The 26466-nt window shown below is 35.7% G+C and overlaps 1 protein-coding gene across 1 annotated transcript in view; it reads right to left on the reverse strand.

Annotated features, from left to right (window-relative positions):
* The window catches only part of PTGER3 (prostaglandin E receptor 3), a 170273-nt gene that overhangs the window by 107550 nt on the left and 36257 nt on the right, over nt 1–26466 (reverse strand). The window contains exon 2 of the mRNA XM_040987208.1: nt 16717–16896. Within this exon, the coding sequence (XP_040843142.1) occupies nt 16717–16896 (180 nt within the window). The remainder of the gene's footprint in view (nt 1–16716; nt 16897–26466) is intronic.

Below are 26466 nucleotides of genomic sequence, written 5' to 3' on the forward strand. Positions count from 1 at the left end.
AGCATGAGAACAGCAGAAGATCTCTTAAGTGTTTGGTCCCCTGCCACCGATGGGGAGACCTGGAGGAAGTTCCTATATCCTGTCTTCGGTCTGGCACAGCCCTGCTGGCAGATGCAGCCAAATGTGGAGTAAGATGGAAAAATCTTTCTCTCTTTCTTGTTGTTACTCTCACTGTGTATGTGTTCCTTTTCTCAGTAACTCTGACCTTCAAATAATTAATAAATCTTTTTAAAAATAAAAGGAACCATTACAAAATATGTGGTTATTCATTCGAAAAGCTACCAGTGCAGTGGAGGGGCCTCGTGCGTGTGCAGCTGCCTGTAATACAAGGCAGGCGGCAGGAAGGAAACACAGAGGTATTAATAATGTATTATGGATGCACAATGGAAGAAGCCGTTCATTCTGAATCAAGCAAAGGAAAAGCTCATGGAGTAAGTGCCATTTTAATCATTTTGAAAATTTTTCAATATTTTGACAGGCAAATTTACAGAGAGGAGAGAGAGAGAAATCTCCTTCCCCCAATTCACTCTCCAAATGGCTTTAATAGCCAAAGATGAACTGATCTGAAGATGGGAGCCAGGAGTTTCTTCCATGTCTCCCATGTGGTGCAGGGGCCCAAAGACTTAGACCATGCTCCACTTCTTTGCCAGCTGGACGGGAAGTGGAGTAGCCAAAACTCAAACAAATGCCGGGATAAAATACTGGTGCTGTAAGCAAAGAACTAGCTTGCTAAGACACTGTGTGGCCCGGAGTAGGTGACATTTATAATGGGCATTAAAGAATTAGCAGAATTTCATCATGTCAGAAAAAACCAAAAGGACACATAAGAAAAGAAAGCAGTAAAAAGTAACTGTTAACATGCATAACATATTTGAGAAAAGGATTTCTTGAAGTTTGGAATTAGTATTTTCCAGATAAAGCTGGGAGATAGGTTGGAACCAGTTCACTGACAGCTTTGAAAAGTGAAAGCATCCTGGCTTTGTGCAGTGGGTAATAGGGGAAACGGCAAATAGTGGCTTCCCAGTATTTGCTTGAACATTTGTTGCAATAGGAAGTTCAGTATGCCCCGCGGCAGAGCACTTTCACCTTAGGCATACTGAGTAGGCTGTCTTTCAGATTAACCCAAACTTTTTCCATCTGTGGTTGTTTCCTCAAGTCTTAGCTCAGCCTTTTCCCTATGGAATAAACTTTTGTTGTGTGAGACGTTCCTTCAAACAGTAAGGGAATCTTTCCATGATTCTTCCATGATTCTTCCATGATTCTTAGATGTAGCTACGTTTGAGGAAAAGCTTGTAAATACAAGTATTTGAAAGAACATTAAAATGATTACAATGGTTGATCTTAGTGGAACATAGGGATTATATCTTTGGGCTTTATATTTTTCTTCATTGCTTAACTTTTGTAGATGAAAAATGTTCCAGTTAAAATGGAAAGAAAATGTAGAGCCATGTGTATCTTAGGGAAAATATTTAAGAATTAAATGCAATGAATAAAAATGGAAATAATTCATTTTGAAAAACCAGAAAATTATAAAGCTGGATTCTGTGATTGGTAGATCTCTGTCTCCACAAGGCCTAAACCCACATGAAAAGTGCTCATCGAATATGTGTACTCATTAAAAATGTGTATCTTGTGATAGGCATCTGGTTATAATGAAGGCATAGCTTGGGATGTATTCAACCCATACTGGAGTGCCTAGGTTTGCATCTTGATTCTGTTTCTAATCCCAGCTTCTTGCTAATGTGCCCCCTGGGAGTTCATGGGTGACAGTTGAAGAACTTCAGTCCTGCTACCATAAGAAATTCCCAGATTGAGTTTACAGCTCCTGGTTTCAGCCAGACCCAGGCCTGGCTGTTGTGGACATTTAGGGAATGAACCAGAGGAGGGAAGATATTTCTCTCTCACTTATTTCCTGCTCATATTTCTCTTTGGGATATATCAGATATGTCAATTAAAAATAAGAATTTGTGAGTACCTACATAAATTAACCAAATCTTCACTTCATCATTGATAAAATATAATGTAAACTTGCTTATTCTCAGGGACATAGTTAGTGCCATGACTCCAAGGAGAAACCAAATACAAGGAGAAAAAGGATCACTTCATCCTAGTTAAACTGATTCATCTCCTTTTTTATTGCCTTTATCACAGCCATCATTTTCTGCTGGTTATATATGCAGATAATTTTTCATCACAGATAAATAAATGACCTTAAATACCCAAAATAAATTTCGGTTCTCATTGTATCTTAGTAAATTTATGAGAAGTTTGCACTACAAATGATGATAACGGATGACACTGTATGAATGACCCATATTAATGTAGTTTGTCTTAATGGCCTCTTCAAATACTTAGTTACCCATAACTATAAAGTGTTATTCCAATCATTATTTATAGGTTAGGTTATTGAGCTGATTCACACACATGTTACATTAGTCTGTATTAGATAGTGGTGAGAAGGCATTAACCAATTTGACTAAATCCTTTCTGAGGCTTTTCAGACAAGACCTGCCACCTCAAGGTTTATTTATTTGCCCAAGGGCTCTCATTTCTATTTTTCTGGTTCCATGTCAATTAAATTGTTGCAAGGACTTTAATTTTTTAAAGATTTAATTGTTTTTGAAAGGCAGAGTTATAAAGCAAAGAGAGACAGACAGACAGACAGAGAGGCTTACTCCCTAAATAGCCACAGCAGCCGAAGCCTGGCCAGTCTGAAGCCAGGAGCCAAGAGCTTCGTCCAGGTTTCCCACATGGGTGCAGTGGCCCAAGCCTTGTGGATCATCTTCTGCTGCTTTCCCAGGAATATTTACATGAAGTTTGATAGTGAGTGGAGCAGGTGGGAACTTAGTCTATTACATCACAGAGCTGGCCCCTTCTTTTCTCCTTTTTTAAAAAATTTATTTAAAAGGTAGAATTAGAGAGAACACACACACACAGTGAAAAATAGAGAGATTTTCCATCTGTTGACTCATTCCCTAGATAGTTGCCATGATCACACCTGGGTCAGACCAAAACCAGGAGCTTCATCCATATCTCCTACACAGGTGCGTTGTCCCAAGCATGTGGACCATCTTTCCCCAGTTTCCCAGGAGCAATAACAGAGAGCTGCATCAGAAGTGGAGAGGCTGTGCTTTGAAATAGCATCCCTATGTGATAATGACATTGCAGAAAGTGGCTTAACCAGACAGGCAACAGCACTGGCAAATGATTGAAATTCCAAATGTAGCAAATCGATTTTACATGTTGGCGATGAGGAAAAGAAGACTCAAAAACAAGGACAGGAGTTCATTCCCTGTTTCAAAGATAAAATATGCTTGATTCTGAAATCACATTTAATGTTTCAGGACGACAGAATAGATACCAAAATTAGGTGCAGGGAGATGATTTCACTGCTGAGAAGGAGTCTTCTATGCTCTCTTCCATACTGATTTTCACAAATTCTCCCTAAAGTGTTTCTGTAGTTAGGAAGTACAGTAGCTATGCTCTTCAGCTACTTAGTAAGCCACAATATAAGAATGGGAGAAAATATTTGCACACTACTCAAAAGACGGGGGACTAATAGCCAGGATTTACAAAGAGCTTCAGAAATTCAATGACAGCAAAGTAAATAACCCTGTTAAGAAATAAGTGAAGGAAATGAGCAGGCATTTTTCAAAAGAACCAATTCAAATGGCTAATAGACATATGAAACAATGCTCATGCGCCCTTGCTTTTAGGGAAATGCAAATAAAAACCACATTAAGGTTCCAATCAACTCCAGTGAGACTGGCCTACATTCAGAAATCTATTAACCACAATTGCTGGTATGGATGTGGGGGGGAAGATACCCTACTCCACTGTTGGTGGGAACATAATTAGTGCAGTCACTGTGGAAGTCAGTTAGTATGGAAAGTGCTAAGACAACTGAAAATTGGTCTACCATGTGGTCCAACTATAACTTCATGCAAAACAAAGATAAACAGATACATAGATAAATACAGGTATACACATATTCTCATGGGTGAACTATATAATGGAGACCAGCATAGCAGGACATGAAGATACATTGCAGTATGCATCGCTACTCTTGAATAAAAGGGAGATTCCCAATGAAACTCTTAAACATACTCTGACAATATTATACTAGACTTTCTACCATTGTATATGGCTACAATGTCGTGATGCATTTAAATAGCAAATTGTTGGAGTTATGACTGTTGCTGAAGGACTGAACTATTACAATAAAATATAGGAAAAGAGTGGTACAGGGGGAAATCCCTATGCCTGTTGGCCTATATCATGAAAACTAATAATTAGAGGGCCTGGTACGATAGCATAATGATTAAAGTCCTTGCACTGAATGCTCCAGGATCCCATATGGGCGCCGGTTCTAATCTAGGCAGTCCTGCTTCCCATCCAACTCCATGCTTGTGGCTTGGGAAAGCAGTCTAGGATGGCCCAAAGCCTTGGAACCCTGCATCCATGTGGGAGACCTGGAAGAGCTCCTGGCTTTGGATTGGCTCAGCTCCAGCCATTGCGGTCTCCTGTGGAGTGAATCATCAGATGGAAGATATTTCTCTCTGTCTTTCCTCCTCTTTATACATATCTGACCTTGCAATAGAAATAAATAAATCTTTAAAAAGAAAAATTATAATTATAAAAACTAAAGTATCTTATTAAAATGCAAAATTTAACATTAATTAGACAAAAATTGTACTGTAATTAAAATGGAATAATTAACGGAGAGCTAAAACCAGTGAAACAGAACATCTACATGTAATGTCAAAAACATAAAAAACAAAAGACAAAAGCATAAGTATATTATTAGAAATATGGTGTATGTGTTAGAAGAAATGTCAATAAAAGAGGCTAGAAGCTACTGCCTGTGGAGATCAGGATGATGTGTAGTTAAGTGAGGACTGTGTGTGTCATAATAAATCTTTTAACATTAGCTGACCTTTATAGCTGTCATTAAAAGATTTAGTTAAACTTTTACTTAAGAAAATTATTTAATTTAGAAAAGCAACACATGTTTGAAATATAATGGACATGAACACATCTGCTAATAAGCTCAAGTGTATGAACACCTACAGGACCTAATCTTTGTGACATTTTCTTGATTCAATCAATAAGCAGGTAAACGACAAATGCCGTCATCTAGCAACTAAGAGCATTGGATGTGGCAGCTTGGAGAAGCAAAACACAGACCCTCAAGTCAAGGATCTGCAAATTCAGCTTGAAGAAAAATCAATTCTAAAGAGCAGGGATATTGGAAACCTAAAATTTGTTTTGAGGAAGAAAGAGAACAGAAACATGTAGTGGACCTTGCTATCTTGGTCTCCTGAAGGTTCCTATGAACTGAGTTCCAGGTCTTCAGAAAGAAGTGACTTATCTGTGTTCAGTAAACAAGGCAAGTGTCATGGCATTTCCAGAAAGAAAGGGGAATCACACTTTTCCAGTTGGAAGACAACACATAGATCACACAAATGAATAAGTAAGTCTATGAGAAGCTATGCACACACCTCATCCAGAACCACAACCAGATTTTTAATATTACTTCTATGTTTTGGTGAATGTATAATTGCCCAATAACAAATTGGGAAGATGGTGCTAAATTTGTGTGAAACGAGAATAATCATAATTCATTTTAATGTCCCACTAGTGAAATCAGCATAATAAGTGACATTAACCTCTTGTAAAGGACTTCCAAAATTGTTTTCATCCTCATTGCCTATTTAATTCTAACACTCTTGTGCTATTGAGAAAATTCCAGTTCAGACAGGTTAATGAGTTGTGAAGGGAAAATAACTAGTCAATACCAAGTGATATTATTAGACCTAGGTGTTCCAAATTCTCATCAAATGTAGAAATTTTTCTTTACCATTATGATCAACAATGGATAGAGTATTTTTATATAATGATTTTATTTGAAAAATGCTCTCAAAAGTATATAGGGGTGATTATTTGGCAAAGTAGTGAGGAAGCCTCTTGGGACCAGCTTCTTGTAACAGAGTGTCTGCAGCACATTCCGGCTCCACTCTGTATTCCAGCTTCCCACTAACACACACTGGGACATACTGCTACGGGCTCCAGATTTTGGGTCCATGCCTTCTATCTTAGAGATCCAAATTCCAGCCCCAGCTCCTGACTTCCACCTGGTTCGGTGCTACCTATTTTGATATGGCAAACAATTTCTGTCTATTTCTCTGTCTCTCTGACTTTCAAATAACATAATAAAAGCATAGATAACTAGGTAAAATTTAAAAAAAATAAATGAGAGATGGTTAAAGTGCCTCTTGGGATTCTCCATCTTATGCCAGTGTGCCAATCTGAATCCCAGGTGCTCCTCTTCAGCTTTCTACTAACGTGACTGGCATGTAGCAATGATGACCCAAATTCTTGGTCCATTTCCATCCATACCATCCTTGTGGGAGACCTACATATAGTTCTGAAAGTCTGGTTTAGGTCTAGCCCAATCTTGGCTGTTATGGCCATTTGGGCAGTGACTCTTTCGATGAGAGGGATTCTTTTTCTCTCTCTCTTTTTTTTTCTCTTTCAAGTATGTAAAACTAAATAAACTTTGAAAATAAATAAGAATTACACATTTACAGTTTTATAAGACAAATTAGTTTAAATTATTATTATTCAAAATAAATGTGATGGGGCTTTTAAACTATTATTATTCAAAGGAAATTTGGTGGGGAAAAATCTGGGATCGGGGTCTGCACATTGGTGCAGCAGGCTCGTTCTTCACCCTGTGGCACTGGTTCATGTCCTGGCTGCTCCACTTCCAGTCTTGTTCTCTGCTTATGGCCTGGGAAAGTAGCAGAGGATGGCCAGTTCTTGGGGACCCTGATGCATATGGAAGACCCAGAAGATGATCCTGGCTTCCAATTTCAGATCACTTCACATCTGACCCTTGCAGCAATTTGGGGAGTGAGCTAATGGATGAAAAACCTCTGTCTGTCTCTCTTTCAGCCTTTCAAATAAAAGTAAATGTTTAAAAAAAAAGAAAAAAAGAAAATCTTGGATCAGCACAGTAGCCACAGAGATTTGTGGGACTTACAACACTCACAGAGCAGTTTCCTTTGGCATGTATCAATATTATTTTTTTAAAGTAAAAATGTATTTTGTAACCATAAGTCTTAAGACAGAGGTTAGGAATAAAATGTCCAAGAAATGTTGAAAGTAAATAACATACGGAAATAGCTTTTCCTCAAAAAAAAATGGCCTTTTATAGATCTTCCAGGAAGATCCCAAATCAACGACTCATGACAATTAATTGCATCTTCAAACACACACCTTTGCAGCTACCCAACTCACAGATACACAACTAAAACATAGGGTGCTTTGGTATCAAAGAGTTGAGTCTTATTAACAAATACTTCAATCTCTTTTTATCTTCCTAAGTAAAGCAAGAGAAATGTAAAGACAAAAGACATTACTAGGTACACACGTTTCTGTCTAGAGAACCACAAACTATAATCACCAATTTGGCGTTAGTTAGATTGATAACTGCAGTAAGAATATCTTTGTATGTCTTGCAATCTTACTCAAGATTTCAATCAGTAAGTTATCCTTGCTTCCTTTGCTGAAATGTAAATAAGTGGTGTGTGTGTGTGTGTGTGTGTGTGTGTGTGTGTGTGGGCATGCACATGCTTGTTTGCAGTAAGTGAACCTGCAGACTAAGCATCTAGCTTTCTTCTGTACATAGGGTTTCACTTTTAAGATGAGAAGTTAGTTTTAATTATTTTATTAAATGTCTCATGTGGCCTAGCACAAGGCAAATGTGTAAGGCAGATGTGATATTGGATAACCTGTATTTAAAAAAATAAAAGGTTCTGTCATTTTCCCAGCAGCTGTTTTTTCTCTGATTGGACTTTTTTGTCTCAATTCATATAAAATGACAATTTCTTAAAATTTTGGCAATTCTTTCTGATAATTCTGCTCCTGAATTGTCAATTTATTATTGTTGATGTAGTGTGAGATGTCAAACAACCTTGGCATTTTGCAGAAAGTAACTATTTTGACTTAGTTCCAATTTTAGGCTTTAGCTTTCTAAATAAACATGAAAGCACATGCAATCCCTTGATTTATAGATTCTCTCATATCAAGGTTTCTTAACTTATGTCCATAAATTCCCAAAGATATGTACACAGACTCAAGAAATCTATACAAATGCAGGCACTATGCAAGAGGCCTCTGGATTTTCTCTAGCAAGAAGATTCCTGCTTTTCATCAGAAAGGTCTCTAATTCTCACAGGAGCCCCCAGTTTTGAAATGATTAAGGTTCAGGTTCTACAGAACACGTTCTAAAAATTACCCAACTTTAAAAGACTTCAGCTAAGTAACCAGAATTTTTTTCTTCCAGTGTTCTTTTCTTGTTTTCTTTAAAGATTTATTTATTTTTATTGGAAAGTCAGATATACAGAGAGGAGATAGAGGAAAATCCTCCTTCTGCTGGTTTATTCCCCAAGTGGCCGCAGTGGCTAGTGCTGAGCTGATCTGAAGACAGGAGCCAGGAGTTTCTTTTGGGTCACATGGGTGCAGAGTCCAAAAGCTTTGGGCCATCCTCTATTGCTTTCCCACGCACAAGCATAGAGCTGGAAGGGAAGAGGAGCAGCTGAGATTAGAACCAATACCCATATGGGATGCCGGCATATGCAAGGCTAGGACTTCAGCCACTGGCCCCCAGTGTTCTTTTCAAAACCAGATTCAAACAACCCTGTATAAAAACAAAGCCTTATTTTAAAAAATGCATCACAGGGCAAGCATTTGACCTAGCATTTAAGATACCCTGTCCCATGTTGAAGTGTCTAGGCTTCATTCCTGGTTTCACTCACAGGTCTGTCTTTCTGATAGCACAGACCCTGGAAGGTAGCTGGTGATGGCTCAAGTAGTTATGTCTCTGCCACCTACATGGGAGACCTAGACTGAGTTTCTGTTCCTGTTTCTGCCTTGGCTGTAGGAGTAATTGGGGAGTACACCAGCAGATGGGAGCACTCTCTCTCCTACCCAATCACTCTGCCTTTTATGTCCTACAAAGGCATACTAGGCACAAAAGTTGATTATTCATGGTTCTTTGTTACTTGGCTGCAGAAATTTACAGTTGCCTAATGAGTACTTTTGTTCTAATTGTACTATATCAATCAGATTTGGGCTTTAAGATTTTTGTAAAACTCACTTTACAATTTCACTCTAATATGAGATTTAACTAGAATCAACTACAGGGACCAATTATGCACAAAGTCCATTAAAAGGAAAATTGAGTAAATTACTTCTTTCATATTAAAGCACCAGTCTGGAAATACGTATTTAATTAAAAATAGTAACAGGTAGATAAAAGTCATGAAAGAAAAGGACACACTTTAGACAACCCTTTGAAAGATATATAACCCAAGGATCTCTTATCAAAGAGAAAATAAGAGTTAGAGGCATCAACAGAAAGATGATACCTCTAAGAAATTGTACCTCCTGCTCTCTGAGTAGGTTTATGTGATTATGGAAGGTGATTTGCTCCCATGAAGTGGCAGCACCACATTGTTGTGCAGAAATAAACTGCATTGCAGTGCCTACAACTGTGAGAAATGCCAGAACTGTGGATTCTAGTATAAAAGGCTCACAATGTCCTACTCTACAAACCCTGGAAAGTACTTGCTTGATTGCTATAGCCCTTGCCCAGGGCAGAGGTTCTCACTGGGGACACGTTTGGTTATCACAATTAGAGAGTCATTACTGACATCTCAAGGATGAAGATCAGGGATGCTGCTGAGAAAATTAACAATGCACAGGACAATCCATTAAAACAAAGACTATCAGAGTCAATGTGTTATGAGTGTCAAGGTTGAGAGACAACACATGAAAAGTTCTGCCTACCCTGAGAAGTTACAGAGGTTTATTCTATTCAAATTCACATTTTTTGCAGGGTCACTTGAATTTTGGTTATTAAAACAAGTTGGAAATAGTTTTAAAGAAAATTAATTGAGGGACAGGCTTTGTGCTATAGTTGGATTCTTTCTGATAATACACTCTCTACATAAATACCAAAGTGACTATATATATATCACTTTGCTTTTTAAGTAAATAAAATCACATGAGTAAACAATAAAACAAAGATAGTGAATTGAAAAAATATCCTTCCAGGGACTGGAATGGTGGTACAGCAGGCTAATACTGCTCCTAAAAGCGATGGCATCACAGCAGCACGAGTTCCTGTCCAGGTTGCTCCACTTCTGATCCAGCTCTCTGCTATGGCCTGGGGAAGTACCAGAGGATGGCCCGAGGCCTTGGACCCCTGTATGTGTGGAGGAGGCTGGGAAGAAGCTTCTGGCTCCCAGCTTCTAATCAGCTCAGCTTTGGCCACTGTAGTCATTTGGGGAGTAAATTAATAGATGGAAGACCCGTCTTTCTCTTCTCACTCTATGTAAAAATCTGCTTTTAAAATAAAAATATTTTTTGAAAATAATAAAAATATCCACCCAGTTTTACATCTTCTTCTTTTGTTAAAAATGGAGATGAAATATCACCTGTAGGCAACTACTTCCCATTTTCAGGGTACATCCTCCAAGTGCTCATATAGCAAGTACTATGTAATTACTCTAAAGGTAATCAATTTACAATTATTTCTTGGTATCTCTAATATGCCCAAGTTTTGTATATAATTTACATATAACTGTTATGCATCTTAATTTACCTTATTACACCTAATACACATTAAAACTATGTAAAGTTGTTTCCTGCATTGTTTAGCAAATAATGACCAAAAAATTGTCCATGTTCAGTGCAAACACAAACATATCATGTGTTTTCAGTTCATGCTTGAATTCATGAGTGCAGAACCAATAGTTATATGTGGCTGACTATATTTGTATTTCCTTGCCACATCATAAATTTGTTGACCATGTGAGTGAGCTATTAATCCTTATGTTATATCACCTATCAAATCATGACAAATAATAGACACACACACAAAAAACACATGCCTAAGGGCAATCTAGCCTTAGGGAGCTGATTTGGATTCTCCGTACCCAATGACTAGACTAAATTTACTCAAGACTGCTTTTAGTGAGAAAATTGGTTCCAAAAACATCTGTCCATGTGTTGAGAAAAAGAAATAGGAATGTCTCATCTCATGATCTGTAGGTCTACTAGTTCAGTGGCAGAGATATTTGGCTAGCTGTAGCTATAGTAGCCATGATAATTTTTATCAGAAATTCTACACAAAAAGGAGGAAACCATAAAAACTCATCTGCAGCCTAAAATCCCATTAGGTGGAACCAAAAATAAAGTTTTCCTTAAAGGTCTTAGTAGGAATGAGGGTAAATTAGATGTATTAGTTTTAACAAATTTGACTTTGTTGTCTAGATTCCCCTGAGTGAAAAAGCAAGGGGAAGAGTCTTCCAAACACAGAACAGGTTGGTGGCACAGCCCAGCATCCATCTCTACCAGTAATCAGCTCACACCAATACCCGAGTGTTGTCTGTTGAAGAGTCTGATGATGAGCAAGGGCAGAAAAGGGAAGAATTAATTTTAGGATGTATAAACGTGATTTCGTGCTAAAAGTAATAATACGGAGATTACATCATGAAGAATTATCATGTTGAAAATGTAGAAGGAGAATCTCATATTTGCAATAAATAGACAGTAATTTATCATTTATGTGACTGTGGAATACAAAACAAGATTATCTAATTGTGCCAGATAGTATGGGTTATTGCATTATCTTGTGCCAGTATTTGACAAAACATGTCAAATAAGACTTCAGTAAAATCCTCAATACAATTAAAATAAAATATCCTTTACATCAATTTGCATCAAGAAAAAAAGACAGAGACATTTTATAATATTAAAGTTTATTTTCATTGACCAATACAACATAAATAACATACACTTATTAAATACATAGGCTAACTATGACATAAATGTCACCAAAGTTCTAATGCACTTTTCATAGCCGCATTTATTCTTTTTCTATACAATATTGAAAAGCAACCTTTCAGATACACTGGAAGATGTATTTAAATACACTAACGATAAGTATCCAGAAGACTTTACACAGAGGTGACAAAATACACCGTCCACTAATCCAACATGTATCGATGGGATGTGGAGGAAACACGGAAAACCACATGGTTTCTGTATAAATAAAGTGTCAGTGATTGTGATTCTTCAGGCATACTCAGTAATTAGTACTGATACACATTTGTTGTACATAAAGACAAACAGCACCTGTTTTTAATTTTTCAAAATTAGCTTTAGGCTATTTGTATGGAAATGTTTGTTTACAAAAAAAATAGAGTAGGTAGGATTCTTTCTCTCTCTCTCTCTCTCTCTCTCCTTCTCTCTCTCCCTCTCCCTGGTGCCTTCTCTCTTCCCTCCTGCCCTCTCATGCAGGTGAGTCTGAAGGCTCAGAGTTTAGCAGTCAATGATGACCTAAATGAACTTATCACTTGATTTCACAGGAAAGAGCCTTGACCACTTCTATTTTATTCCAGTGATGCTCAAGAGTACAAGGATGAACACAGTCTTCCTTTACTTTTATTTCAGAGATCTTACCTAAGAAGATGGAAACTATAAGTAAAGTGGAAGTGGACAGAGTTTACATCATTACCCTCTCTATGTTGCCTATCCCACCTCCCTCTTTGTATCCTTTCAAAAGAAAAAAAAAGAAGCATATCAGTAAATCACAGGCATTTCCACTATGTAACATTGGAGTTTTGACATTTACAGAAAGTGGAATCTGGGTAAGCAAACCATTTTCAAGTTAAGCTTAAAGTTTGAAAATTGACTACCTTTCAGCTAAGTCTCTGATTTGCTTTAATTGAAGGATCAAACTATTCTACTGCAAAAACATTCAACAACAGAATTTAAGAGCTGTACATCTGAAAATAACTTGAGAGGTAAGATCAACTTCAAAAGGCTCAAAAAGCATGGAATGGCTGATTGGTTATGATAAAATTGTTCCATCAAAGCAAATTTATCAAAATCAGATTTGGACTATTTCATCTATTAGACATGGTTCTCTCTCTTAAAAATAATCTGTTTCACCAATAACAAATATTTCTGTTACTTTCCTTCTCTAGAAGAATGGATAGGTAGATTAGAGTTAAGGGAAGTAGGAGGAAGAAGTCTAGTTCCCAACAATATCAACAACAATAACATAAACACATACATACATATATATGCACATATATTTAGCTTAGAAGATATGTGTTTTTTCCTTAATCTTTTGCAAATCTTTTAAAAATAATTTTCATTCTCAGTAAATAAACCATGTGACATATAAATGAGTATGATATATATACAAACACATTGCATTTCTAGGGAAATATACTATATTCTATTTACAGTATTATAATGTAATGGTATATAATTAAACTTGCATAAACCTATAAATCTCTAAATAAAGTCTCCATTTTAGAAACCATGAAGCTAAATATATGGAAGTATTTGCACAAATTAGCTGATTCATGCTTCATATGCAATCTTTAATTACTTGTTTCCTTTCGGTGCTAAATTGATGACAACTGCCTAACAGATATATATGCAAGTCAAGGCTGCTTGTTAAGTTTTAAAATGTGGCTCCCTTGTAACCTTGTCATGAGACACCACAGACATGTCTGCTGTCATCAACTGTTTATTGCAACTGCTAAAATAGTCCTGTGGAATTAGCTACAGTTGCATAATTCTGCATGTATATTTAAATGTCAGTTTTGACACATTTTAAGACATACAAAAACCAAAATAAGCTTTTGGGATGAATAAAATGTATATTTTAATTACTCAAATTAAAACTTTTATATTTTTGTAATAATGAATACCTGTCAATCACTATATCCTTCATCAACTATTTAATATATTTCAGGAGAAGCTTTCAGGGTTAAGTTATTAAAATAAGTAGGAAGTACATATCTGAAATATTCAAATAACAGATATTTTTCCTGTCTCTGGTTTTATATCATTCCAAAAGAACTACTCAGTAAGTGTTGATGTCGGGAATGATGACAGTTGATGACTAATTTGGGGTCAAAAACCATAAAAGAATAAAACATATAACATTCACCATACATTTTTGTCTGGAAAATAAACTGCTATTGGAGAGCATGGCATCATTTCCTTCCATAGCAAAGCCCATTTTATAAATTAATTATTTGGAAAATCATTGAGACCTGCAATTTTAAATATAATTATCAATTCGTTTAAGTTTAGGAATTGTCATATTTTATGTACATATTTTCCCAACTCAAACATGCCTGGCCAAACAAAGCATGTGAGAATAAATGCTAAGATCAATAAGCTTACCAGACAGTCTATTCTGTGAAACTACAGATGAACACCAAGAGCTGTACACAGCACCCTTTTTGTGTAACCTAATCATCACCAAGTGCTGACATCACTGGGATTTTTACTCTGATTTGGTTTTGTCCAGACTAATAAATGGCTGTCCAAATAACAACATCACTTACCATTAACATAACTTCTTCTTTTTCAACATTCTTTTAGATTTTGTTCTAAAACTGTAATTCTTTCACTTCATCCCTGTGTGCCCTGGACAGGAATTCATTTTTTAGCTAAGGATATGTTTCAGGATCATTTGTCTTTTGTACTTCCTTGATTTAATGAACACTGATTTTTTTTTTAAGAATAATGCCCATCACCATTTGGAATCCTAAATTATTAATGCAATGAAGCACTTTGCCCTCTAACAAGATGACACTACACCTTTGAAGATAAGCTTATCTTTAATAAGCACAGATTATTAAATTCATCACCTTGAAAATTGTGTTTGCACAAAATGCATCAACCACATGATGTGTGCCTTATGAATTTGTAGTCATTTTTTTATTTATTCTTCCACTTAAAAAATATATTTAATAGACAATTGCTACATTCCAGCTGATATACTAGATACTGAAAGGAATAACCTATTTTCATATCTCTCATGTCCACACTATGTAAACAGTTATGTATTATAATCTAGTATCAGAGGACTACAAAATGGTAAAACCCCTCAATTGCAAAGTCATTTTAATGCATTGTTCTTTCGTGAAAAGACGTATTTTTGTCTTAAAAGCCACTGAGTAATCTTTTAGGATAATCCAATTATATAGCATAGAGTATTATAATGGATTTTACTATGGGTTATTTCTCATATTTTCCATAATTTGTATTGGTGAAAGAACCATAATAAACTACATGAGCCCTCTCACCAGATATTATCTCATTCAATTTTGGTGTACATAATAACGAAATAGATACACTGTACATAATAAAATAAATTTTTCTTCAGGTGATTGCTAAATACAATAAAACACATAGCTACTATAAGGAGTATAAATAAATTCCAATATTTGAAAAAAACTAAAACAATACCAAAATAAATTGGGAAGTAAAAAAACAATAATAAAATACATATTTTTACAAAATGAATGCACCAAAGAATTTCACAAGCATTTTGAGCAGGCTTAACCTAAAGGATCACTGTGTTTGGAAGAATGTTTTTAAAAGTTCAATTCCCAAAATAAAACGTTATGACATCCTCGTTTTACAAAGGTGTCAAGCTTGGCAATCAATAATTACATTTGCGTGAGATAAAGAAAATATTATCAAAATTATTATTTCACTATATAATTTTAAATAAGTAATGCTATTTTATTAATAAATATCTGGTTAGAGATACTTCAGATAGACAGCAGAGAGTGTAAGGCATCAATATTACTCATCTTCTTATCCTATTGTTAGGTCTAACTATGGAAAGTCTTCATTGCACAATCAAAATATTTGTTTTAGAATCAATGTTGGTATTTGAAGATCCCAAATGACTAGAGTAGCTGTTTTGGAGAAAATCAAAGGAAATATTTCATCAGAGTATCTATATTTAGTGCCCAAATCAATCCTGAAATAGCATTCTGAAAAAAGATCACTTCACTGATTCTCACAGATCAGTTTCATGAATCTCCTCAAGGCTTACAGGAATGCAAGATGTACTGAGATGAAAGAATATTCAGCAAGTTGAGTAGTCACAAACTCTACCATATTTGAAATAAATGTAGTAAGTCCTTCTCAGATAAGGAACCAACCTAGTTTCCAACCTGACCAATCAATTTTGGAAGGGTAGTAACCAACTTGGTATATTGAGCAATACTTAAATAATATCACTATCAATTATTATTGTGAATATATAATACATATTTCTGTCCTAATTAAACTTTTAATGTAAGAGCAAAAATATAATAACAAATGAAAACTGGGAGACAATGAAAGAGAACACACAAGACCAATGTCCTAGAGTGAAAGCAAAGTACTATCCCCTTGTCTCCAATGATATGTGGGGTTAAATCCTTCATGTACAAACTATGCCAAGAACATAAATAAAAATGATTTCATCACATAAATAACCACATATTCAACTGCATATGGCAGGGATTCAAAAACCACTAGACTGTTATTAATATGTTTTCTCTTGTTTATGTTTCAGTATTTTTGGCACATAAAGGATTATCTATGTTTCTGAAATCATTTAGCATTATACCAAATATTCCACATTGTTGGATAAACACTGGCATGCCAGATATGTTCAAATTCACAGTATTTAGGGATCTTTGTTGCCAAAAGCTATGAACATGTCAGTTGATTAAGTGTTCTCTTTCATGCTCCTGTCTGTATAATTTCATTAGATAATGAGATAGGCTGCCCTTTCTGTCCATCATTAGAGCAGCTGGAGACAGCATTTGCTACCTGGCAAAACTTTCGAAGAAGGATCTTTCTTAGCAGCAGATAAACCCAGGGATCCAATATTTGGTTCAGTGAAGCCAGGCGAACAGCTATCAAAAAGAAGTTGCACTCTTTCTGTTTTCCTGTGTGTGTCTTGCAGTGCTCAACAGATGTCTGATTGAAGATCATTTTCAACATCATTATCTAAAAAAGAAGAACAAAAGTCATTAAGGTTCTATATATATTTATATGTACCCACACAGTACTCTAGAGAGTACTACTCTTCAATCAATCACTCAACTGAAATGTTAATTACAGCAACATTTAGACTCACAGAACACATCTGTAAGTTTTATATTGCTTTGGATTTTTCCCATATTTTGATTGTTCAACTTGATGCAACTTTTTAAAAAACACACATATTCTCAGTCTTGGTCTTTCAAATGTAATAAGCTTGAAAATACATTTATGAGTATGGTGCTGTGTTTGTGTTTGAATAAATAAACATTTGTGAATTAATATTTAAGATCAACACAAAAGAGAAAATTGAAAGTTCATAAACATATAAAAAAGTCAAATTCAATAATCACCATACAAAATGTAAATGATAACAAAATAAGCTGTTTTATACCTAATGGCTTGATCAAAATGATTATGACTGCATCAAATTTGAATGAGGATGTAGAACACAATTAGTGGGAATGTGAACTGCGGCAAACTGAACAAACTGCATTATTGCATTTGTTTTGTCCTAGTAGCACCAGTTGTGGAAATGCTTTGCCTAGACTTATTGTTCCAGCAGTTGAATCTACAAACTGTTTCCGACAGCCTGGGCCATAACGGCAAAAGAAACAGAAGTGACAGTGGTTCACATTTGCAAGAAAGGAAAGGAAAGGAACTAAGTTTTTAACTAATTTCTAAAATCATCCTTCCAGATGTACACGGATGTGGAGTGCTTGAAATGTTCCTGGATTGCACTGAGATGTCAGAATATCTAATATATTCATAATATATAATAGTATTTTTGCAAATCATAATAAATTTATCACAAAAATTCAAGTCACTGCATTTTATTCTTTTGAAGTGTGTACTACTAGCAAATTGAAAATTATTCATGTGGTTTGCATGTGTTGTTTACTGTACATTTTTGTTCAGCCCATTCTTGAGGCTCATCATTACGAGCATTCAGGATGCTTAGGTCATATACCCAAACTGAATTCAACTGCCTTAAACATACAAACAAAACACTGCTAACAACACACTTTCAGTACTGGTGCTTTCTTAAAATTCTCCTGATACAGCCATTTAGAGTAAGAGGCATCTTCCCTGATGTATTTAGCTTATTCCATTCTCACCCTCATTCAGATCTCTTCTCATTTAAATCAAAGCAGTAACAGACATCTGGGTGGCACATTTGTGGACTGAATTCTGTGTCCTGTCCCTCAAGAATGTCAACACAGACTGAGTTTCCTAAATGTCAACTTTGAGAAAATCTTCTCCAACAACAGAAGCACTTGCATTTATTCCAGTATACCAAGCAAAAATTCAACTCTGGAATCCAAAGATTTTCCCTTTTGGGCTTCGATGTATCTTTCCAATCTTGTCTGCTACTACTAGCCTATACAAAATCTCAACTCTCAACTCATTCATCTAGAACATCATTTTATTCTCTCTTTTCTACGTCTTTATTCTTTTTTTTTTTTCTACCTCAGGAAATTTTTGAATCCTAGTAAACATTTCTACTTCTATGTCTTTCAAGGTTACATTAGTTTTGCGGTTTTTTTTTTAAGATTTTACTTATTTTTATTGGAAAGGCAGATCTATAGACAGAAGAAGAGACAGAGGGAAAAATCCTCCAACCATTGATTCATTCCCTAAGTGGCCTGGCAGCTGGAGCTAGACGGCTGGTAGCCAGGAGCTTCTTCTGGGTCTCCCATGTGGGTGCAGGGTCCCAAGGCTTTAGGTCATCCTCTTCTGCTTTCCCAGGCCACAAGCAGGAGCTGGATGGGAAGTGGAGAAGCTGGGACAGACAAGAATCCATGCCCATTTGGGATCCTGGCACATACAAGGCGAGAACTGTAGCCACTAGGCTCTCACACTGTGGTCCCATCATTTTTTTTTTTTACTTACCATTATGAATCATTGTCCTCCAAAGACCTACAAATTGTGTGTGTGTGTCCAATATACAAGCACATATTAATAGGCAGATATCATATGTCCCTCAGAATCTTGGATATGAGAATAAAAATGGGCCTTATGAGTTAGGATGGATATAACCTCAGTAGACAAATACAAAGTTAGTGAATCTGACTGCAAGCAAATGAGCCAAGTATTGACATGATAGAATCTGTTTGCTCTAGGAAATCTAATAAGTGGGCTTGTAATTTTCTACTGTTAGCAAAATGGATTCCAATAGTGAGATCAAAGATGCAATTGATCTTATTAGCATTCTGTTTAATGTTAGTAAATATTTGATTGTTTTCATTCTCCATGTCCTGGGTCTTTTTCCACAGAACTAATAATGACTGGTCCCACTACTGGTAAGTCCACAGGAAGGAATAACTTAGAAGATTTTTGGTGTAGTCAGTTGGAGCCTTCATTTTATTTTACAAACACAGATGAGAGTGCTTCAAAAAAGTTACTGGGAAATGGAATTAAACACATTTTGTTGGGAAAAAAAAATTCAATACCCCTACATATATACAGTTCTTGAAAACACTTATGTTAATTATGAAAAAACTGTGAGTAAATTTCAAGGAGTTTTGGTACTAAAACAAACCTATTTAGATTTTATTTTCTATGGGCTTTTAAAAACACGATTTTATACTAAAGAGCAGGTGGCCAGGTAAGTAGACAGCAAAGAGAGGGATGGGAAAATTAACCAAAAATCCTACAAATCAGTGCAAATACTTGCCTTTAAAGTCATTCTCCTTTTGCCTTGCTGAATCACAATATACTCTCCAACTGCACACTAGCAAAGGCAACAAGGACTCCCAGATCTCATCTGTCTTATAGCACAAATTTGTGCTCTGGGGCTGGATCCATAGTCCTTGGCCAAATTCCTACCTAATGGCTGAAGAATTATTGTTCTATAAACAAATCAGAGAAGAATGGATAGGCAATCAGTAGACAGCCCTATTTTCTGACTGTAATGTCATTCACAGAAACTTGTCTGAGGAATGTATTCTATAAAAGCACAAAAAAGCTCCACAGTAAACAAATGCTCAGAGAATCATTATCCAAACAAGCCAGAAATTTCAAAAATATACATTTGTAGCATTGGGTGTGAAATTTGAGAAGCTCAAATAATTCATATACTAGTAAAATAAGAGTTAAATTACAATATAAAATAGCTATATAGTTATTAATTATGTTATATCAAGTATAGACATGTAGAACACAATGAGATGATGCCTGTTAAATAATCAGTCGCTACCCAACAAAATAATACCTAAGATTGCATGTGTATAACAATTCAAATGAGCTAAGAAAGCCTTTTATTTAAAATGAATGACTATTTCCTTTATTAATAAACATACAGTACTATAAATCAACTTTAAAATAGACACACTGTATTATAAATAATATATAAAAATAGAAAAATTACATATGTTTATTATTTTTTATTATTTTCATCAGAAAGGCAGATATACAGAGAGACGGAGAGACAGAGAGAAAGAGGTTCCATCTGCTGGCTCACTCCCCACATGGCTGCAAATCCATCCTCTACTGAGTTCCCAAGCCACAAGCACAGAGCTGGATCGGAAGTGGAGCAGCCAGGGTAGAAACAAGTGCTCAAGTTTGATCCCTGTGCATGCAAGGCTAGGATTCAGCCACTAGGCCATCACGCTGGGATCATAAGGTATTTATAATATATAATTTATTATCTTCTGATGTTGGTTCATAGCCCTGTTCACTTTCATTGCAGAAGGAAGGACAATAGCACCTGCACAAAATCAGTCATTTCCAATACAAAGGACCTTTGACTTTATTTCTGCAAATGCCAAAAAGGACTTTGATATGATTAAGCCTGGGGACTCTGGGATGAGGACACCATTCTAGATTATATGGATAGGCCCAAAGTAACCATCACCGTCTTCAAAATCAGAAAGCTCTTCTAGCTGACTAGAGAGAATAGCTGGAAGGATACAATGTTGTCTACTTTGAAAATGGAGAGGAGAGCCAAGAGCTAAGGAATGTAGAGGAATTCCTCTAGGAACTCACAAATTCAAAAAAAGTGATGTTTCCTTAGAGTTCCAGACAGCAAGGTAGCTCTGTAGGCATTGTGTTGTTGGCCCAGGAGGACCAATATCAGATTGATAACCTATGGAACCAAAGAGAAATGTCTTTGCTTTTAAGCCACCAAATTCATAGAAATGTCAGCAGTGGTTGAAAATTGACAAATCCACACAGTGAACTTTCAACACAGATTGAAAGAAAGCAAAGAATGAACTTAAAAATGAATTTATTTTCCTACAGGAGAAATATCCTAGCAAGACTGCTTACATTGCTCACTTTGTTATGAAAAAAATTTTTTTACTATAAACCTAGTAAAAATAAACTTAATCCTCACTCATTTCCTAACTTACAACATGGAAAAATGAGTGCCTGTTTTTGCAGTGGCATCAGTTAGATTTCAGTGTGTTTGCCTAAAAGGCATAAAATCAATACTTTCAACTTAGTTGTCTTCATGACAAATGAATGTTCACTAATCTTATATAAAGTTGTCTCTGGTTGCTAATTCATCCAGAACTTAATATTTGACTATTTACCATCTTCAGGAAGTATGCTATAGAATTGGTTTGAAATTATCTAAAAATTTGCCTAAATTACATTTTCTTTTTCTTTTTTGTTTTTAATTATTTTTTTTTATTCTCCATGATACAGTTCCACAGGCTCCTACATTTCCCTTCCCCTCTCCTCAAATCCCCACTCTCCTCAGTGATTTCCCCCATATCATTACAATAGTATAGCCCTTTACAATCAATCGTAAGTCCATCATTCTGCTATTTAAGTGTATCCTGACATTGTAGGCATGGGCAATGGCAGAGGGCTTAGCATGCTGTTGTCAAGACACCTTCAACAGTTTCATTGGGAGTCCATCTTTGATTTTTAAGTAGAGATACACTCAGCCATTAAAAAAAAAATGAAATCCTACCATTTGCAACCAAATGGTTCCAACTAGAGACCATTATGCCCAATAAAACAAGTCAATCCCGAAAGAATAAATACCATATATTCTCTGATATAAGGCAAAATTCATACAAAGTGCAAGATCAGTAGCCCTTTCAAGCTGTTTTTGCTACGTCTCAGGGAGTTTGATATTCGTGATTTTATTTTCACTCATTCAAAAAAAAGTTTATGTTTTTCTTATTAATTTCCTCACTGACTCATGGGTCACACAATAATATTGTTTACTTCAAGAAGGTCTTTGATTTTCTTTTCATTTCTTCAGCAACACATTGGTCATTCAGTAGCATACTATTCAACTTCATGTTGTAAATTTTCTATTTTTCTTTCTGTTGTTGATTTTGTTTCATAGCTTGTTATTTAAGAAGATGTATAATACCTGTGTGGTAGAGACCATCACATCCAGATGTGAAATTACAAGGCGGTTTGCATATCTACTTACAATTCATTTTTTTAACATAAAATATTGGATTTTCCTAATTTTTTATGACCTGGAAAATTCACCAAATTACTTGTTTAGATGAATTTTCAGTCATTTAAAAAGATCACTGAAAATTTTAAATTAATATTTTGAAGATAATAATTTAAGATTATTTTGATGAGGCTAACATAGGCCGCATATGCCTTACATTGCTTAGTGCACAGTAATTTCCAGTAATTTACTATTGAAGATGCAATGATTATGACATTATGAAACCAAGCTCTCTGAATAATAATTGTCACATGGGTAAAGACATTTTAGCTTTTCCCAGCAATCATGAAATGTGAAATATGAATATAATTGGAATTAGAAGCAGTTATCCTAATGTTATCATTTCCAAATGGAAGCAGGGATGGAAATAAGGCTCCAAATTTATCATCTAACTTTGAACATCGATGTAATTTTCATCTATCTGTTAACTTCTTCATATTTAAGGAGATAAACAGTGATTGACAACTGTTATGTACGTATTTTCAAGGATTTGTTTAGACCACTCAAACTTGGGGAGAAAATTCTCAGTCAATTAAAAATTCATATTTTGCTTTTACTCCTAACACTGAAGAGGAGGGACAAATAAAAAGAAGGTTGCTCATCTGCTAAGGGAGTTAATTTTTTTTATTTATTGTTATTGGAAAGGTGGATATAGAGAGAGGAGGAGAAACAGAGAGGAAGATCTTCCATCTGGTGGTTCACTCCCCAAGCAGCTGCAATGACTGGAGCTGAGCCAATCCAAAGACAGGAGCTCTTCCAGGTCTCCCACATGGGTGCAGGGTCCCAAGGCTTTGGGCTGTCCTCAATTGCTTTCCCAGGCCACAAGCAGGGAGCTGGATGGGAAGTGGAGCTGCTGAGATTAGAACTGACGGCCCATATGAGATCCTGGCATATTCAAGATGAGGACTTTAACCACTACTCTATTGCACCAGGCCCAGGAATTAATTTTTAAGCAACATTTAAGTACACGATGCACTGTTGCTCCTTCTGAACACCTTATATAAAGAAGCATCTGCTTGAAGAAGTAGAAATAATTCTGGCTGACTAGAACCACAGTCCTTGTGCCAGCAACCTCCCCAGACTTCATGTAACGCGCTCTGGCCCTCTGGCCTCTCTCCTGGTTATCAGCAGAATAGACTGCACTTAATTTACTCAAGATCATCAGGAACACAACATATCAGTAACCTCGATATTCTCCAACCCTGCCCACCATCAGTGCAATCACCTTGCTCCAGACAAAAGGAAACAAATGATTTGTCCTTTTCCCAGTGATAATTTTCTTTAAATGAGCAAAGAATTAACTAGAAATTGTTTTGATATTCTGCATTTGGATTGACAATTATATTCTGTGTGTATTTGATTTTTTAAATGTTTATTAATATAAAGAGAATAGATTTTTTTTGTATTTTATAGGTAGCACTAAAGCAATAACCATACTTTCTTTTCTTTCTCTCCTTCCCTCAAGGTCCCTCTTTCATTCCTTTATTTTTTTTTTCATTTAATTTTTGCAAAGTCATAATTTCAGGCCCCTTCATAATCATAAGCTTAACTTACCACTAACCATAATATTTAACAAGTAAAAAATAGAAAGACCACAATTCCACAGGCATATAAACAAAGACAAAAAGCAATCATATCACAAGATATGTTTCATTCCTCCATACTACATAAAATCTTCGGCACTCTCCTTTTTGGTTCAAAACTGCCTTGGATTGTAGGCTTCATATATTTACTAAAGGTAATGAGAAATCCTCCCGAAAATTTAATCTAAACTAAGGTTAAAAAAATTATTTAGCTGCCTGGAGCTTTCAGTGTGGGTGTTTATTCATTTCCAGTTTATCCCTAATATATGTGTTTAAGAGGCATTGCTTCACAAGCCAGTTGTTATCTGTAATGTTTTGTTTTCCATGTTCTGTTGTTATGCTTTGAAAGAATAACCTGCTATACTGGAAATTCCCCCCTTGAGTTCCTACACTGGGAATTTCTGCCCTGAAACCAGCTTGGGCCCTTTAAACTGCTTAATTACATAATTTGAAGGATTTTGATCCATTGCAGTTTCACTGTGCATGAGGATTAAGAAACAGGTGTAGTCTTTCAAGTCTGGTTACCTACCATTCTTAGGTTGTCAGAGTGTCATGCCACCCTCAATTCTACTAGATTAACAAGCTTCCCTGTCTTATCTAATCTGAAACCTTTGCAAATAAATAGCTCGCCAACAATAAAACAAAAATACTAGTAGCTGAGTCATTTCATCCTTACGACTATGTAATTTTATAAAATGCTGAAAAACAACAATGGATTAAAAATCAGAAGAGCTTAATTATAGTGCTGGCTTTGATATCATTTATGACTTTTCTAATATCATTTATTTTTCCGGGATTTATTGAATTCACTGTAAACAATGCGATTGAACTGGAAGGCATCCATATATACTTGAATAGTTACATGGTTTTTTTTTTTTAATGTATTCCGGGGCAAAAAGAGTAAGAATTTAATTTGTCAAGGAAAGAACCTAAACAGAAAACAAAAGACAATTTCTTTGCAAGAAACACCCAAATGTGTCTTTCAGTTAAGGGTAAACAGAGGTAAATTACAAAAGAGAGAGAGAGAGAGAGAGAGAGAGAGAGAGTGTATGAGAACAAAGAACTTGATTCAAGAATCTTTGCAAGAGGAGTTTTGTAAAAGCAGCAGACTTAGATAAATGTAATGGCAAAAAAAAAAAAAAAGAGGTATCCCATAATTCTAACTCACTTTGCTTCTGGTTTGGAGACCAAGTACCTAACTTTAGATCTGACTCTCCCCTGCTCTGAACAACAATTAACACCTGCTTATTGTGCACATCTTCTTCATCTAGTAATGTAGCTGCAAAAATTACAGTGAGATAAAAATAATTAACATCTTTACTTTCTAGCATACCTCTTCCCAACCCTCAGGCACTGTTGCATTATCACACATTTCCAGAACAGAACACTTTGGAGGGAGGCAGAGCATTCTGGGTTCTGCTGCAAAGAAATGAGTGCATTAAATCAATTTTCCTTAGATTTCCACCTAACAGAATGATTTCAAAACCAAAAACCCTCTTCAAAATTTCACTTAAAAAGTGTTTGGTATGCAGGAAGGAAAACTAAACACCTCCTCCCACAACCAACCCTCCACAATTGGAATTGGAGGTCCACATGGATATGTAACCCGCTCACCTTTGTAACAAATATTAAAATAAAATCAGAAATAAAAGTGTTTGGTATGATATAATCATCACAAATCATTATGTAGATCTCCACATTGTAAGCAAGCAGGCACCCTGCCTGCCCATTATTTCCTCCTACGAGCCAGCATCTCACAATGGGCATCAATTTCTGTTCTAGCTGTATCACTTCCAAACCAGCTCCCAGTTAACACACCTGGGAAAAAAACATGAAAGATAACCCAAATCCTTGGATCCTTGTCACCCACATGGAAGATACAAATGAAGCGCCAGGTCCCTGGATTTGGTCTCACTCATCCATGGTCATCATTGCCACTTGTGGTGTGAACTACAGGACAAAAGACTTCTCTTTCTCTCTCTCTCTCCCTCTCTCTCCTTTTTTCTAATAAAGTAAAAAAAATAATAATTTATGATGAGTTTATGGGATCCAGCATTGAGCTATAGTGGGAAAGCTTCCACCTGCAATGTTAGCATCCCATATTGGACTGCTTCACATTCTGGTTATTTCACTTTTGATTTAGCTCCTGCTAATAGCATGGAAAAAAAGCAGATGATAAAGGAATAATTATTTTAAGAGAAAATTTTCTCAGTTACTAGGAGTTGCAAATTCTGTGCAGTTGCTCCACATAACAGAGTAGGTAGATTAATGATTATCTTCTATGACATTAGTCACAGAATATCACCAAGTATTCAAATTCTAGCTGAACTAAAGGCAAAATTCACTCAGTGAAAGTACTCATTCCATGTATTATAGAATTAAGACAAATTTAAGAGAGTTCTCACCAATACAATTTCATGTAAGCCTAAAATGCTCAGTATATCATTACCTACCCAAAGAGTCACAGTAATAGTAATAATTAAAAGTAGCCAAAATCTTTTTATTATTCTTATTCTTCATGATGTGGTT

This window comes from Ochotona curzoniae, unplaced genomic scaffold (assembly GCF_017591425.1).
Source record: "Ochotona curzoniae isolate NIBS_2020 unplaced genomic scaffold, NIBS_Ocur_1.0 contig_4612, whole genome shotgun sequence".
Taxonomy (NCBI): domain Eukaryota; kingdom Metazoa; phylum Chordata; class Mammalia; order Lagomorpha; family Ochotonidae; genus Ochotona; species Ochotona curzoniae.